At 42.8% G+C, this 14167-nt stretch overlaps 1 protein-coding gene across 6 annotated transcripts in view; it reads left to right on the top strand.

Moving 5' to 3' along the window:
• Positions 1-14167, top strand: part of kif13ba (kinesin family member 13Ba) — a 47332-nt gene that overhangs the window by 24009 nt on the left and 9156 nt on the right. For all 6 annotated transcript variants that reach the window (XM_026174899.1, XM_026174891.1, XM_026174927.1 and 3 more), the window contains exons 10-34: positions 3941-4053; positions 4245-4356; positions 4459-4671; positions 4752-4862; positions 5014-5148; positions 5680-5810; positions 6959-7045; positions 7179-7369; positions 7453-7732; positions 7854-8016; positions 8102-8257; positions 8377-8526; positions 9014-9139; positions 9260-9433; positions 9579-9736; positions 9816-9948; positions 10081-10236; positions 10351-10450; positions 10598-10724; positions 11122-11177; positions 11267-11391; positions 11472-11747; positions 11831-11983; positions 12139-12216; positions 12333-12383. In XM_026174899.1, the coding sequence (XP_026030684.1) occupies positions 3941-4053; positions 4245-4356; positions 4459-4671; positions 4752-4862; positions 5014-5148; positions 5680-5810; positions 6959-7045; positions 7179-7369; positions 7453-7732; positions 7854-8016; positions 8102-8257; positions 8377-8526; positions 9014-9139; positions 9260-9433; positions 9579-9736; positions 9816-9948; positions 10081-10236; positions 10351-10450; positions 10598-10724; positions 11122-11177; positions 11267-11391; positions 11472-11747; positions 11831-11983; positions 12139-12216; positions 12333-12383 (3555 nt within the window). The remainder of the gene's footprint in view (positions 1-3940; positions 4054-4244; positions 4357-4458; positions 4672-4751; positions 4863-5013; positions 5149-5679; positions 5811-6958; positions 7046-7178; positions 7370-7452; positions 7733-7853; positions 8017-8101; positions 8258-8376; positions 8527-9013; positions 9140-9259; positions 9434-9578; positions 9737-9815; positions 9949-10080; positions 10237-10350; positions 10451-10597; positions 10725-11121; positions 11178-11266; positions 11392-11471; positions 11748-11830; positions 11984-12138; positions 12217-12332; positions 12384-14167) is intronic.

The following is a 14167-nucleotide window of genomic DNA, read 5'->3' on the forward strand; positions in this document are numbered from 1 at the left end:
CAAAGAACACAATTTTGACCATTCAGTGCAATTTGAGTAATTTTATTTCTGTTTTTGCCGTGCTGACTGCAATATTTAGGTTGCTTTGTGATCCTCTGACTAGCAGAGCATTAGTCATTAGGGAGTTGGACTCGTTTCATGGCACTGAAACCCTGTTAGGCAGTGGTAAGCAGTATTTCTGAGACCCTGAGAACACCATTTAAGGTAGTCAACTTCAATATTCAACACGTATTTAAGCTTCCAAGTTTCTTCAATCTAAATATATAATCTGTCCCCAGTTTTAAAGAAATAGTGACCGTTGATCTTTGAATTGGAGCTCATCTCCGCCCTCAAATGACGCAGCCTGTGTTGGGGGCAGGTTAATAAGAGGCAACCTTTGACAAGTAGCAGAATCACCTGTTGCTGGATGAGTCATTCTGACACTCAGAATCTTGTCACTGGTTTTCCTTTCAGTATCCTGTCCTGTTTGGACTTTTCAGCCACGCTTTCAACTCAAAGGTCAAATTTGTTTGCGCTTTGGCCATGTGTACCTATCTATATCTCAATGGTTTCCTGATGTTTCTCTGTGTCATAAAACACTTTGCAGGCTGTGTAGTATAATGCAGAGTTTTTAAAATGTATTCCAGCAGTTGTTTTCTGCACTGCAGAGTTGACCCTATTTCTTACCATGTGTATCTGTGTGTTGATGCCCCGACACTCGTTTTATGAGCAGACACATTACAGCATTACATTTGTTACTGACTCGAGTATCAACTCCCCTGCTTTAATAATAAAGTATTTTCCTCTTTTTACTATTCGAATAGCTAGTTAGATGTTAAGACTCGAACAAGACAAAAGTGTCAGGGTACTGTAGACTTTTGTGTTTATCTCCAAGTCTTATATTTCCGGGCTACAGATCCTATCGTTGATGATGTAGTAAGGAGCTAAAATTACTGAATTACAAAAGGTTGTGGCTTCTCATGTGGTAGTGCTATTCAGTCATCAGCTTTGCCTCCCCGCTCTCTGTAGCTGTCTAACATGACTTCTCAGTTCAGGGCATTATTTAAAAAAGGTCTAGTTTTCTGTTACGGATAAACATCTCTTGTTTGTTTAACAATTTGCTCAGTCCTGGGGGATCTACACTTGTGCTGGTGTGAGGCTGATCTGTATCACTTGTCCCTGAGGGTGAGCTTTATCTCATAAGCGAGTCTTTTCAGAATTCAAGTTTGAGTTTACTTTACCTGAGATTTCAAGGTGACAATGCAATGCAGCTGTTTAAGATTTAAGATTGAACTTATCCGCTTCTCAAGATAAGGTTGCTTTGCTTTCCAAGGACAATGAAAACCCCTTTAACAAATGTTTATTTTATAGTAACACATACACATTCTCACAACTACAAACAAACTGCTGCGAAATGTAGTGTAGAAAAAATGTAGAAAAGCTTTTCTGTATGTAATAAAAGAAAAACATGTAACAGAACACATGGCTAAAGTTAGCTTATTACGATTTTCCTTATTTTCTTTCATTTATATATCCTGATAAAATAGGTTACAATAGTGTATTCTCATATTAGTCATGGTTGTATTTCTAACCATGACATCACCTTATATGCTCGAAATCCTTCTTAGCCGAGATTTCAGATTGCCCTAAACTCTGTTTCAGAGGGTTTTTTCCTGCTCAGGTGCAGCTTGGCCAGTGAGCATAGCAGCCCCTACGGCAGGGGTGGGCAACTCCAGGCCTCAAGGGCTGGTGTCCTGCAGGTTTTGGATGTCATTGATCCAACACAGCTGATTTGAATGGCTTGAAGTTCTCCAGACGCCTGGTAATGAACTAATCATTTGATTCAGGTGTGTTGACCCAGGGTGAGATCTAAAACCTGCAGGACACTGGCCCTTGAGGTCTGGAGTTGCCCACCCCTTAACTATGGCCTGTTGTTCAGACTTTGGTTGTTTTTTGTTCTTGGTTTTTCTTTTGTTTTTTGGGGGGGGAAGGGGGGGTGTGTTTTTTTTTTTTTTTGTTTTTTGTTTTTTTTTGTTTTTTTTTTTGCTTTTTGTTTTTTTGAGAGTCAGCCATTCAGAAAAGACAGAAACACAAATAACAATATTGGTAATACTGTCAGATATATAGAGCATCAGTTTTTTTGTTTTTCAGCTTCTAAGTTGCTTCTAATGGCTTAAAGCAACGGTCACCAACCCCCAGGCCACGGACCGGTACTGGTCCGTGAGTCGTTTGGTACCGGGCCGCGAGAGTTGAGGCTTGGGTGTGAAATTTATGGTTTTCAAGGTTGCTATTGTTTTTTAGCATTATTTTTTTTAAAATCTTTTTTTATCATTCTGTTAACCCTGGGTCTTTTCCTCTATGTTATGAATAAATCTTCTGTTTTTTTTGGCACCAGTACTGGTTTTAGTTTGTTGTATTTATCCGCGACACCTTAAAGACTGGTCTGTGAAAATATTGTCGGATATAAAGCGGTCCGTGGTGTAAAGAAGGTTGGGGACCGCTGGCTTAAAGGATGCTAAAGTCGCTTGTTTCAGACAGTAGGCGAACCAGATTCAATAAATCTCCAAGAATAAAAGCTAAAAATCCTCATAGTAGGTCAGCTTTAAGTCTCAATAGTCAAGCTTGTTGAAATGTTGAACAACTTGTAAAGATTTTGATGAAAGTTTAGAATCAGAAAAATGATGAATATACACTAAAAAGAAAGAGCTTGTTTTTGTTTTAATTAAAACCAGTGATGTCAAAGAATAGTTAGGATGGTGTTTGCTGAAATGTTTCTTTGCAGTCCAGAAGAGCCTAAAGGTCACAACACTGAAACTAAAGCAGTAGAAGGTTAAGTATATTCGGCTTCACCCGTAGCACAGTGTGAATCATGTAATGAATTTGGCGTTTTGTGTACTGGGGTTACTCTTCTGGTAAGGGAGCAGGTAGTCTCATCTTGTGAAGTTGGCTTGTTGAGTCTGCAAGGCTGCAACTGAAGTGGAGCAGTGTGGACTTGATAGAGATTTATGGAGTTATGTGGGAGTGGGAGTGAACCAGTTCTTTTACAAGAACACCATTATCATTGTATCTGTGTGCACATTCAGCCAAAACCTTTTGGAGGCTCGACATAAGAACACCTGGTAAAGTTCAGACATGTCACACCACAGATCATCAGCCGCTTAGCTGATCAGTAATTGCATGACATTGTATGCGACTTTGTTAAAACATTGATGTGTGCAGAAAAGCAAGGTGGCTTGACAAGTGCACAGTTGACACACACGGAGGACTGCATCTGCTGATATTTAGCCGATGGGCTGCTTTGGCTTGTCAGCAGGTGTTGATCAGGTGTTAGATTCAGCCTTGTCAGCTGCTGACCTGTCACAATCAGGAGTGGATGTGGCATACAGATAGAGATGTGATATCCACCTCTTCAACAGCCCTTGGGAAGACACAGAGGGAAACTGTCATCAAGACACTGAAAGATAACGGTGTGCTCTGGTTGGTAGAATTACAAGAATCAGAAGTATAGAAGACAAGAATGGATATTGCTCAGTTAAACTTCAAAGCATACAGAAATGTGTTCAGGTAGTAGCTGCTTAAAAATCAGCCTCCTTAAGGGTTATTAGAGATTTGTCAGACCCCTTGTGGGTCAGTGTTACGGCTTTCTGAAGTAAGTGAAGTTAATTCAGATGTGCCTAATCATCTTTACTGCAACCCCTGGATATGTTTTAAACCAGCCTAGGAACACCATGGCTTTTTGTTCCATTGCTTGTTACACTGGGGAAAAAAACATCAGTGGAAAGTCAGAGAAAGGAGGGAAAAAAATACATTTACAAATACATTTTACAGTGGACAGAAACACCAACGCAGGTTGCAGGACCCTGCTAGAGCATCTCTAGTGCATAAGGCATCATGGATGCAGCAACAAATGGGACAGTAATCAGACTTTATTTTCCTTTTTGCTCTTTCTGTATCTCTGTAGACGAGTGGGGAAAAGGTGAGTCGGCTGAGCCTAGTAGACTTGGCTGGAAGTGAGCGAGCAGCAAAGACTGGAGCAGCAGGAGAGCGCCTGAAGGAAGGAAGCAACATCAACAAGTAATGAAGCAATTAAAACATGGATACAGAGAAACAGTACATAAACAGTTTTTTAAATGTTTTCCCAATAAAGGTTATATTTCTTCCAAGGTCATTCAAGCCTGACGTTAAAGTATCTCAACACACAAGCAGACAGAGCTACATGATTGCTATCAGTCCATCAGCTGGTCTCTTCTCTTTGTGTTTGCAAGGTCCCTCACTACTCTGGGTCTAGTGATCTCAGCTCTGGCTGAACAAGGAACTGCCAAGAACAAGACCAAGTTTGTTCCTTACAGAGACTCTGTTTTGACATGGTTACTGAAGGTATGATAAACATAAACGACCACCTGAGCAAAAAACATTTTATAGCATTTTTTCCTCTATATTTTACTTTTTTCTTTTTTTCCCCCCTTATGAATTCTCCAGGACTGCCTGGGAGGTAACAGTCGGACAGCAATGGTTGCTACTGTGAGTCCAGCGGCAGACAACTACGAGGAGACGCTGTCGACACTACGTTATGCCGACCGAGCAAAGAACATAGTTAACCATGCTGTTGTTAATGAAGATCCCAACGCTCGCATCATCAGGGAGCTCCGAGAGGAAGTCGAAAAACTACGAGTGCAACTGACACAGGCAGAGGTGAGAGATCTTCACAATCTAAGCAATCACGTGTTGAAGTATTTGCCTCACCTGCTTGTCATGTGCTTTATTATCGCCAGTCTTTGAAAGCTCCAGAGCTCAAAGACCGTCTGGAGGAGTCCGAAAAGTTGATTCAAGAGATGACGGTCACGTGGGAGGAGAAGCTTCGTAAAACTGAGGAGATTGCACAGGTGAGACGCACAAGAAACATCAAATGTAATTGATTTTGTTTTTATTCAGTGTAATAATTACAGTGCACAGTGTCTTTATTTTCTCAAACTGCATCATTCAGATACTTTAAAAGCTGAAAGTCTGATGTTTTTTGTGTGTGTGCGTGCGCAGGAGCGTCAGAAGCAGCTGGAGAGTCTGGGTATTTCTCTTCAGTCTTCAGGGATTAAAGTTGGAGACGATAAGAGTTTTCTTGTCAACCTTAATGCTGATCCTGCACTCAATGAACTGCTTGTGTACTACCTGAAGGTTTGCATGAACACACAGACACATACAGAGTCCCCATCATGCTTTACCTAATGCCTTCTAAAGTATTATTCCTGACTTTTTTTTTTTTTTTAAACCAGAGTTGTGTAACTGCAGCTTAATGAGCGATCAGTCTTTGTCCTCTAAAAACTAAATTTGATCAGATGTGTAAGAGATTTTTTTTTTTTTTTTTACACAGTTTGAATCATAGAAACTGAAGTTTCATTTTTCTTAATAGCAAGCTGAAGAAGAACCAGTTGTCATGTGACTTGCACTGGGTTTTGAAAACGCTTAAGAGGAAATTTCATTCATTTATACGAAACCTGAAAGGCAACCAGCTGTTATGGAAACATAATAATGTTGCTGTTTGATGGGCTCGATTAGAACAGATAAAGTTTAAGGAGTAAAATTTAGATCAGTTGTGATTGTAATTATAACTGGAACATCCCATAGATTTGTGATGTGTTCCTCTAGACAGGCTCTTTATTCCCCTTTTGTTTGGGTCAGCTGATTGTAACATGTTGAACATCTCAGGAACACACACAAGTGGGCTCAGCAGACTCCCAGGACATTCAGCTGTGCGGGATGGGTATCCAGGCAGAGCACTGTGTCATTGACATCACAGCAGAGGCAGCTGTGATTCTCGCCCCCTACCGCAACGCTAGGTAAGGAACGCAAACGTAACACAAACAAAGTTCAGAGAATTACACTGCAAGGTTTTAATTGGGTAACTTTGGATTAAAATTAGGGTTTTTAAAGTTCTAAAGGTGGTTTATTTCTCAGCAGGTTATATTCAAAATAAGAGATCAGCACACACAAAACCACTGCCCACTGGCCAGCTGGCTTCTCTCACCAGCCTCAGTGCACAGAGAGAGAGTCAGTAGTTTTCAGCAATCATTCTAAACCTTGTATTTTTCCCTTATTAACTTGTGACCAGTGGAGTGAAATTTATATCCTGATTCTTTTTCCCCCCCTTCCTGCTGGCTACAGAAACACATAGTCCTTTTTCTGGTTGACCTTTATGTGGAATTTAGAGGTCAGCCTACTTATCTGTTGCTCTCAAATAGTTCGGCACCATCACTTGGGAAAAGGTGCTAAAAGAGTTCTAAATTGCATAAGGATATCTTTATGCTACACAAACCTATATACATACTTTATTTCTCCTGTCTCACACTGACTGCTTTATATCTAGTAAGACTGCAGCAAATATGTTGCTAAACTGCTTGTAATATGCATTTGGCTTCTTTTTATTTTACTAAAGTTATAGCTGTCTTTTCTAAAATATACAATTTGTCACCCTTGTGCAAAAATGCCTAGTTTATGTGAACACACTTGTAACTACACTGGGAAACATTAGGTTGACTTATTTAGTTAATAAATGCCTTCGTGTGAGCGTTGCTTATGTTAGAGTAGTTAAGTTTAGTTTTACTCTGTATTTGTCAGGGACCGTTCACAAAAACATTCTCATGAGAGAAACAATCCCTTGTGCTAGATTTAGCTACTACCTAATTGTATGTGCAGTTCCTGGCTGGTACATCGGTGTTAAATAAGCTATAAAATACAAATACACGTCCAACATGTAAGATTACAAAGTAAAGCCAGATAAGAAAAAGATGTCCTGGTTATTTGGAACTTGCTACATTATACAGGCCCTATGCTGATGAGGCTAAACATAGTGTAGTTAACCCCACCAGGGTTAAAGTCCTCTTACCAAAAGAGATGTTTTCTTCAGTCGGTTGCTTCAGCTTCTGTTTGAGGTTCTTTAAAAATATAAATGCAACTCCCAACTATTGTCACCATTTTTTTTAAACAGGACGTGTGTTAATGGCTCTCCAGTAACCAGTGCTCTGCAACTCCACCATGGGGACCGAATCCTCTGGGGAAACAACCACTTCTTTAGGTAACCGCTGTTCTTTCTATTTAATTTATATTTTAAGTCTTTAAAAAACCTCCCATCAATCGGTTTGGGCTATTTGTTAAAGTTACATAAAATATTTTTGAGTCATGGATGAATGCATTTAACTCACTTTCAGGATCAACCTGCCTAAGCGGCGCTCTCGGGCTGCAGATGATGAAGAGGGTGAAGGTGGCGTGATGAAGAACAGTGGTAGCAGTGAACAGCTGGATGCAGATGGTGATACAGCCAGTGAAGTGTCCAGTGAAGTCAGCTTCTCGTATGAGTTTGCCCAGACAGAGGTCATGATGAAAGCCCTGGGCAGCAATGGTAAGATGTGTTAGGACACTATTGTGGAAAACAGCATGTCTTTTTCACTTCCTGTCTGACTTCTCAACGTTGTGTCAATTCAGACCCCATGCAGGCAGTCCTCCAGTCTCTGGAGAGGCAGCACGAAGAGGAGAAGCGGTCTGCTTTGGAGCGACAGAGGCAGATGTACGAGCAGGAGCTCCAGCAGTTGCGTAAGAAGCTCAACCCAGAACGCCTGTCCACAGGTCAGTCTGGAGGGCCAACAATTGGGCAGCAAGGTCCAGGACAGCAATCTCACTATCGCAGCATGGAGAGGCTCAGTATAGGAGGGATGAGCCATTCAAGCAGTGCTCAGAGCAGACTGAGGCAGTGGAGTGAGGACAGGCGAGTTTCTTTGAATTTTAGGAATATGCATAATGTGCTGATTAATACCAACTTGGTTTTCCTAATCCATCCGTTCGCCTGTCTCCCTTCATGTTGTTTTCCACCTGTTGTCCTTCTGCAGGGAGGCTGTGTTGGTGAGGAGTCTTCGGAGGTTGAGGGAGCAGATAGTCAGGGCGAACCTCCTGGTACAAGAAGCCTGTTTCATTGCAGATGAGCTGGAACGTCACACAGAGTACCGAGTCACTCTGCAGATCCCATCAGACAACCTTAATGCAAACCGCAAGGTCGTAAACACAAACATGAAGACCTTACATGTGGGTGACCTGTCCTCTGGTGTTCCCAAAAGCTTATAAGTATGTCTGTGTGTAGAGGGATGCAGTGCTCAGTGAACCAGCGATCCAGGTTCGAAGACGGGGTCGGGGCAAACAGATCTGGAGTTTGGAGAAGATGGAGAACCGTCTGGTTGACATGAGAGAGCTGTACCAGGAATGGCAGGACTACCACTTAAATAATCCAGACGACCAGGTGAGTTAACAGCCATTTGCCACCATGATAGCTTCATTGTAAACTTATTGGGAATCTTATGAAGTCACACATAATAAGCACATCTCTAACATCTACCTATTAAAATTTTCCTTGTCCAGGCAATGTGTCCATATTTACGCCGAGCGGACCCGTTTTTTGATGAGCAAGAAAACCACAGTCTGATCGGCGTCGCCAACGTCTTCCTTTCCTGTCTTTTCTATGACGTCAAACTGCAGTACGCTGTTCCCATCATCAACCAGAAAGGAGAGGTAGAACACAATTTGTCACCAGTTTAATTCCTTAATTTCTTCTTATAGAAGTAGCCCTGACTTACAGAAACAGTCTCTAGACTTGGTATGGTATTACGCTTTTCACTGTGACTGAGGAAGAGTTTCACTGAGATCAGAATTTAAAAGTAAAAGTTTGCATGATATTCAGGGAATTGTGTTGGTAAGATGTTAAAAGATTGATAGCAAAAATTGACTCCAGGAAGCTGATGTAAACTTTCAGCTGATTTTCATGATTGCATTTGAAATCTGAGTGGTGAATGAGCAGCTATAGAATAGAACAGCCAGAGATACAGGAAGTCTTTGGGGACAAGGAACAAATTCTGGGAAAAATTGACATGCTTTTCTCATTTTCAAGTCTGTACTTTTATTCATGAAGTCTATTAAAACAGCTTTGCATCTTTCCCCGTTAAAAAAAAAGTATTTTTCTTATACTAAAGGCTAAAGGATGTTTTCTTGCTGTGTTTAGGTTGCAGGTCGCCTGCATGTGGAGGTGGTAAGAGTTGGAGGGGGCTTAGAGGATAACATGGCTGGAGGAGATGAGCCTGACAACAACCAGGACATTGAAGTTCAGGATCGCAAACTGGTCTGCATGGTAAGACTCATAGCTCATCAGAAAATTTAGTGCATTCAGACCATCTGAATCTTCCCAATACTTCCTGGACTATTAGGTATGTTTAGTTGGCATCTCATTTTTCCCGTTTGTCATCCACAGATTAAAATCCTGCAGGCTACTGGTCTTCCTCAGTACCTGTCCAACTTCGTCTTCTGTCAGTATTCTTTCTGGGACCAGCCTGAGCCTATCATCGTGGCTCCCGAAGTTGACACGTCATCCTCATCACCCAGCAACAAGGACCCACACTGCATGGTGGTGTTTGACAGCTGCAAGGTAAACATGGGAGGGAAGACGAGAATTTCAAGTCTTGCAACAAATCAAGAAGCTTTCCTGAGCGGTGTCTATTTTGATTTCTAGTTGTGTGAAAATGTGTTGTGGATTGGTCTGAATGGCACTTGTTTTTTGGGGGCTTATGTAGGAGCTGGCTGTGTCCGTAACTGAGGAATTTATCGAGCACCTTACAGAAGGGGCAGTCGCCATTGAGGTGTACGGACACAGACAGGCTGATGCTGGAAGAAACCCCGCACTGTGGGACCTCAGCATCATCCAAGCTAAGACACGCACATTACGAGACAGGTAGATATAACAGAAAGAGTACATATAGATTCTTGTTCTGCAAGGAGCACAGGTGTGCAAACAGTGTCTGATTTTGTAGATGGAGTGAGGTAACACGTAAGCTCGAGCTGTGGATTCAAATCCTGGAGATAAACGAGAATGGAGACTTTGTTCCAGTGGAAGTGGTACCTGCCAGAGATGTGCGGACCGGAGGAATCTTCCAGCTTCGGCAGGTGAGGATGACACATCACAACAAAAACAGTCAACCTGTTTGAATCAGAAAACTGGAAAAGCGGGCTTCTAAATATTCTAACTAGTGTCTTGTCTTCTTAATCCTCCTCAACCTTCTCCTCATGCTCCTTTAGGGTCAGTCGAGAAGAATCCAGGTGGACGTGCGCTCAGTTCAGGATTCTGGCACTATGCCCCTGATCGCAGAGATTGTGCTCGCTGTATCAGTGGGCTGTGTGGAGATCAGAAACACCACAGCAAACCAGGAAGCAGATGAGATGGACAGTTATCAGGTAGACCACTCTGTCTACAGTGTGATTTACACTTTCATTGAGTCATAAATTACCTTTGAAGTAGCTGACTTGAAGAAGAAGATGGAGTGATTAACTGAGTTGTTTGGTGGACAGGAAAGAGACCTGGAACGGTTACGGCGGCAGTGGTTAGGTGCTCTCACCAAGAGACAGGAATACCTTGATCAGCACCTACAGAGCCTGGTTAGCAAAGCAGGTAAAAATACGTAGATTAGTATGCAAAATATTGATGTGCACAGGTATTTAACAACTGTTTCTGATCCTAATTCACAGTTACAGCAATTTACACTTTGCAAGTGGAGTAAGGTGAATGAAATGTTTAATGCATGCATGTTTTGTACAGAAAAAACAGAAGATGACATGGAGAGAGAGGCGCAGCTCCTTGAATGGCGTTTGACTCTAACTGAGGAGAGAAATGCTGTAATGGTGCCCTCTGCTGGCAGCGGCATTCCTGGAGCACCTGCTGAATGGTACAGCCCATTAAATGATGTTCTTATTGAAAACAGCTGAAGCCCCTGTGAGCCTAAAGCTGCAGCTTCAGACTGCTTTAAACGCTCTGTATCAAACCGCTTTAAAATTTTAAACGGCTCTTTGTGATGTCAGTGAGCGCAGATATCCCTAATATGGTCATATAAGGCACACACTCTGGTTTAAACACAGAAGTCTCATCAAACCTTCTGTTTGCAGTTTGTAATAACTTGGCTTGAATGGAGCTAAAGTATCTTGTTTGAACTGAGGAGGTGCATGTAGGCCAATTGCAAAGGATTACTGTCTGAGAACAGAAATATCGAGCTGGAAATTAGCATTCATTATAACATTTTAAGACACAGAGGTTTAAGCAACATTTTTTTTTTTTTTTTAAAAAAGGGTTCCTCTGCCTGGCATGGAGACTCACATCCCCGTCCTCTTCCTCAATCTCAAACGTAAGTCAGTCATTTGCAGAATTGTGCAGAATCTCACAAAGTGTTTATCTTTTTATATAAGTTAATTTGAAATATCTTTGATTCCCCAGCTGATGACCTCAGCTCTCAAGACCAGTTTGAAGTTCCAGAGGCTGGAGGCTGGGATGCTATCTTGAATGGAGAGGATGAGGATGACTTTTTTGATCTACAGATTGTCAGACACTACGATGGAGAGGTGAGGATAAACCTGTAATTCTCATAAAGGAGGCCTTTTCATTAGAAACCCTTGTAGTAACTGAGCTGTTCACTCCACAGGTTAAAGCAGAGGCATCCTGGGACTCCACTGTCCATGAGTGTCCTCAGCTCAGTCGAGGGGGATCATATCCTGAGCAGCGTGTCTATCTGACCATACGGGTGGTGGTCCAGCTCAGTCACCCTGCTGACATGCAGCTGGTGCTGAGAAAAAGGATCTGCGTCAATGTTAACCCGGGCCGCCAGGGATTTGCCCACAACTTTCTCAGAAGGATGTCAACCCGCAGCACCGTACCTGGCTGTGGGGTCACCTTTGAGGTGGTTTCCAACATACCTGGGGTAAGGCCAATGGGAAGAAGCATTGTTTTGCCAAGCATATTATTAAACATGTTGTTAATCGTTATGATGCTTTGTCTCCTTAGGATGCTCCTGGTTCAGAGGACAGGGAGATGCTGGCCCGACTCGCTGCAAGCGCACACAACAGCCAGTCAGGCGATGATGAAGCTGCCATTGAGAAATACCTCCGGAGTGTCCTGAGTCTGGAGAACATTCTGACACTGGATAGACTCAGACAGGTAGGTGGAGATAAATAATAGAGCTGTAGATTGAATTTAAACCCACATTATGAATAGGCAAGCATTCATCCAGTCACACAGCTTTTTTTTTTTTTTTTAATTGATGATCTTCTAATATTTTCTTCTAATATATACATTAAAATACTGTGTTTTAGGAAGTGGCCGTGAAGGAGCAGTTGACTAGCAGAGGGAAGAGTAACAGACGGAGCATAAGCTCTCCTTCTGTTAACAGGGTAAAGCATGAAATATAGTGGCAGACCATCATAGCACAGATGGCATTACATTTTATTGCAATAAGATGTGATGTTTCTCAATATATATATATTTTCTTGGCTGTCCCTTCTGTCAGCTGTCTGGAAGTAGACAAGACCTGTCCACAACCTGCCTGCTGGACGATAAGGTAATACCCACTGTTCAACAGCACAAAATCATGTGTTTCTGTTTGTGTAACTGCTGGAGTGTTGCCTGTGCAACGTTGGAAGCTCTCTTCATTAGCGTGCATAAAGAGAGCTAGGAGAGCTGTGTTATTATTGCATGAAATCAAAAACTTTACCTCTTTGTATTTAACACTGCATTCAGTTATTAAATAGACCCGATAATTATGTGGTCATTTAATTTACTTTGTTTAATTAATAAAAGAAGAACTTTTTTCTAGTTAAATGTATCTACTAGGGGTGCAACGATATTCGTATCGATATTGAACCGTTCGATACAGTGCTTTCGGTTCAGTACGCATATGTATCAAACAATACAAAATTTGTAATTTATTTTATCAACTTTCCTTCTGACAATGCTGTCTGTGTTGAGCGCTCAGTGAATCTGCGTTTGACTACTCCGCCTAGGCTGCACTGTCGAGCGCAGATCCACTGAGCGTTCAACACAGACAGCATTGCCAGAAGGAAGAGCACAGGGGAGACAGAAGTTAAGCTCTCCTTGCAACATGGCAAATTGAACCTCCCCCACCCTCATTCAGATCTTGCGTTTGGAATTATTTTGGTTTTCATGTGACGTATGACCCTGAAGGTAAGCGCGTCATGGACTAAAGTGAAACAGTATGTTGGATGTGCCACGCAATACTCAATTACATGGGTGGGAACTAGTGTGTTAGCGCAGTTAGCTCGTTAACGTGTTGGCCGTCTAGCCCCACGCACGGGCGATCAGGGGTAGCTCGTTAACGGAGATTTGCCGTGTTGTGGCCTTAACATCATTTCAACGAGATTAACGCTAACAGCACTAGTGGGAACACAACGAATATGACTGCGCATTTACGCCGACATCATCCTAGTGCAAAGACAAGTGGAAGCAGACAAAAACAACAAGCATGCATGCTACAAACATGATTCTCCTTATGGGGACCTGATATGTTTAATATTGTGGCGAGCTCAGACAAGGAGGAGACGGAGGTGTCGTTTGGTCTTGCTTCCCGTGAGCTAGCCAGGGAGCACAGCCGTTTATTGACATCTGCAGAAGAACACTGCCGCTAGCTAACTGCTCAGCGCGGCAACCGCACAGCAACAATAACAACAACACACAGGGCGCCCTCTGACCCCGGAAGGACACACCGTCGCAGCGAGAGGGCGTCACCCGTCACTATGGCAACATAAACAAAACATAACTGTACAAACAGAACCCCGACCAAGCCCTGACCCCTACATAGCCCCCACCTAAGGGGTCAGTCGTCCCCGACGACCCCATTACCCCACACAAAGTCCTGCAAATGTCCAAGTGCCTTCTTTTGGCGCACCAGCCGGTCACGACCGGCGGGGGAAAAGTCACTTGGGTCAGAACATGGGGTGCCACCATCATCCCACTTCTGACACCAATGTGGCGAGCTCAGACAAGGAGGAGACGGAGGTGTCGTTTGGTCTTGCTTCCCGTGAGCTAGCCAGGGAGCACAGCCGTTTATTGACATCTGCAGAAGAACACTGCCGCTAGCTAACTGCTCAGCGCGGCAACCGCACAGCAACAACTACAACACACAGGGCGCCCTCTGACCCCGGAAGGACACACCGTCGCAGCGAGAGGGCGTCACCCGTCACTATGGCAACATAAACAAAACATAACTGTACAAACAGAACCCCGAACAGCCCTGACCCGCTACAATATGCTGCTGAGAATATAGCCCAGAAGAAGTGTATAGTATTGCTTTTATTTTGGAAAGAGCCATTTCTCTGTAATAAACTC

The sequence above is a fragment of the Astatotilapia calliptera genome, chromosome 1, assembly GCF_900246225.1.
Source record: "Astatotilapia calliptera chromosome 1, fAstCal1.2, whole genome shotgun sequence".
In the NCBI taxonomy this organism is placed as follows: Eukaryota; Metazoa; Chordata; class Actinopteri; order Cichliformes; family Cichlidae; genus Astatotilapia; species Astatotilapia calliptera.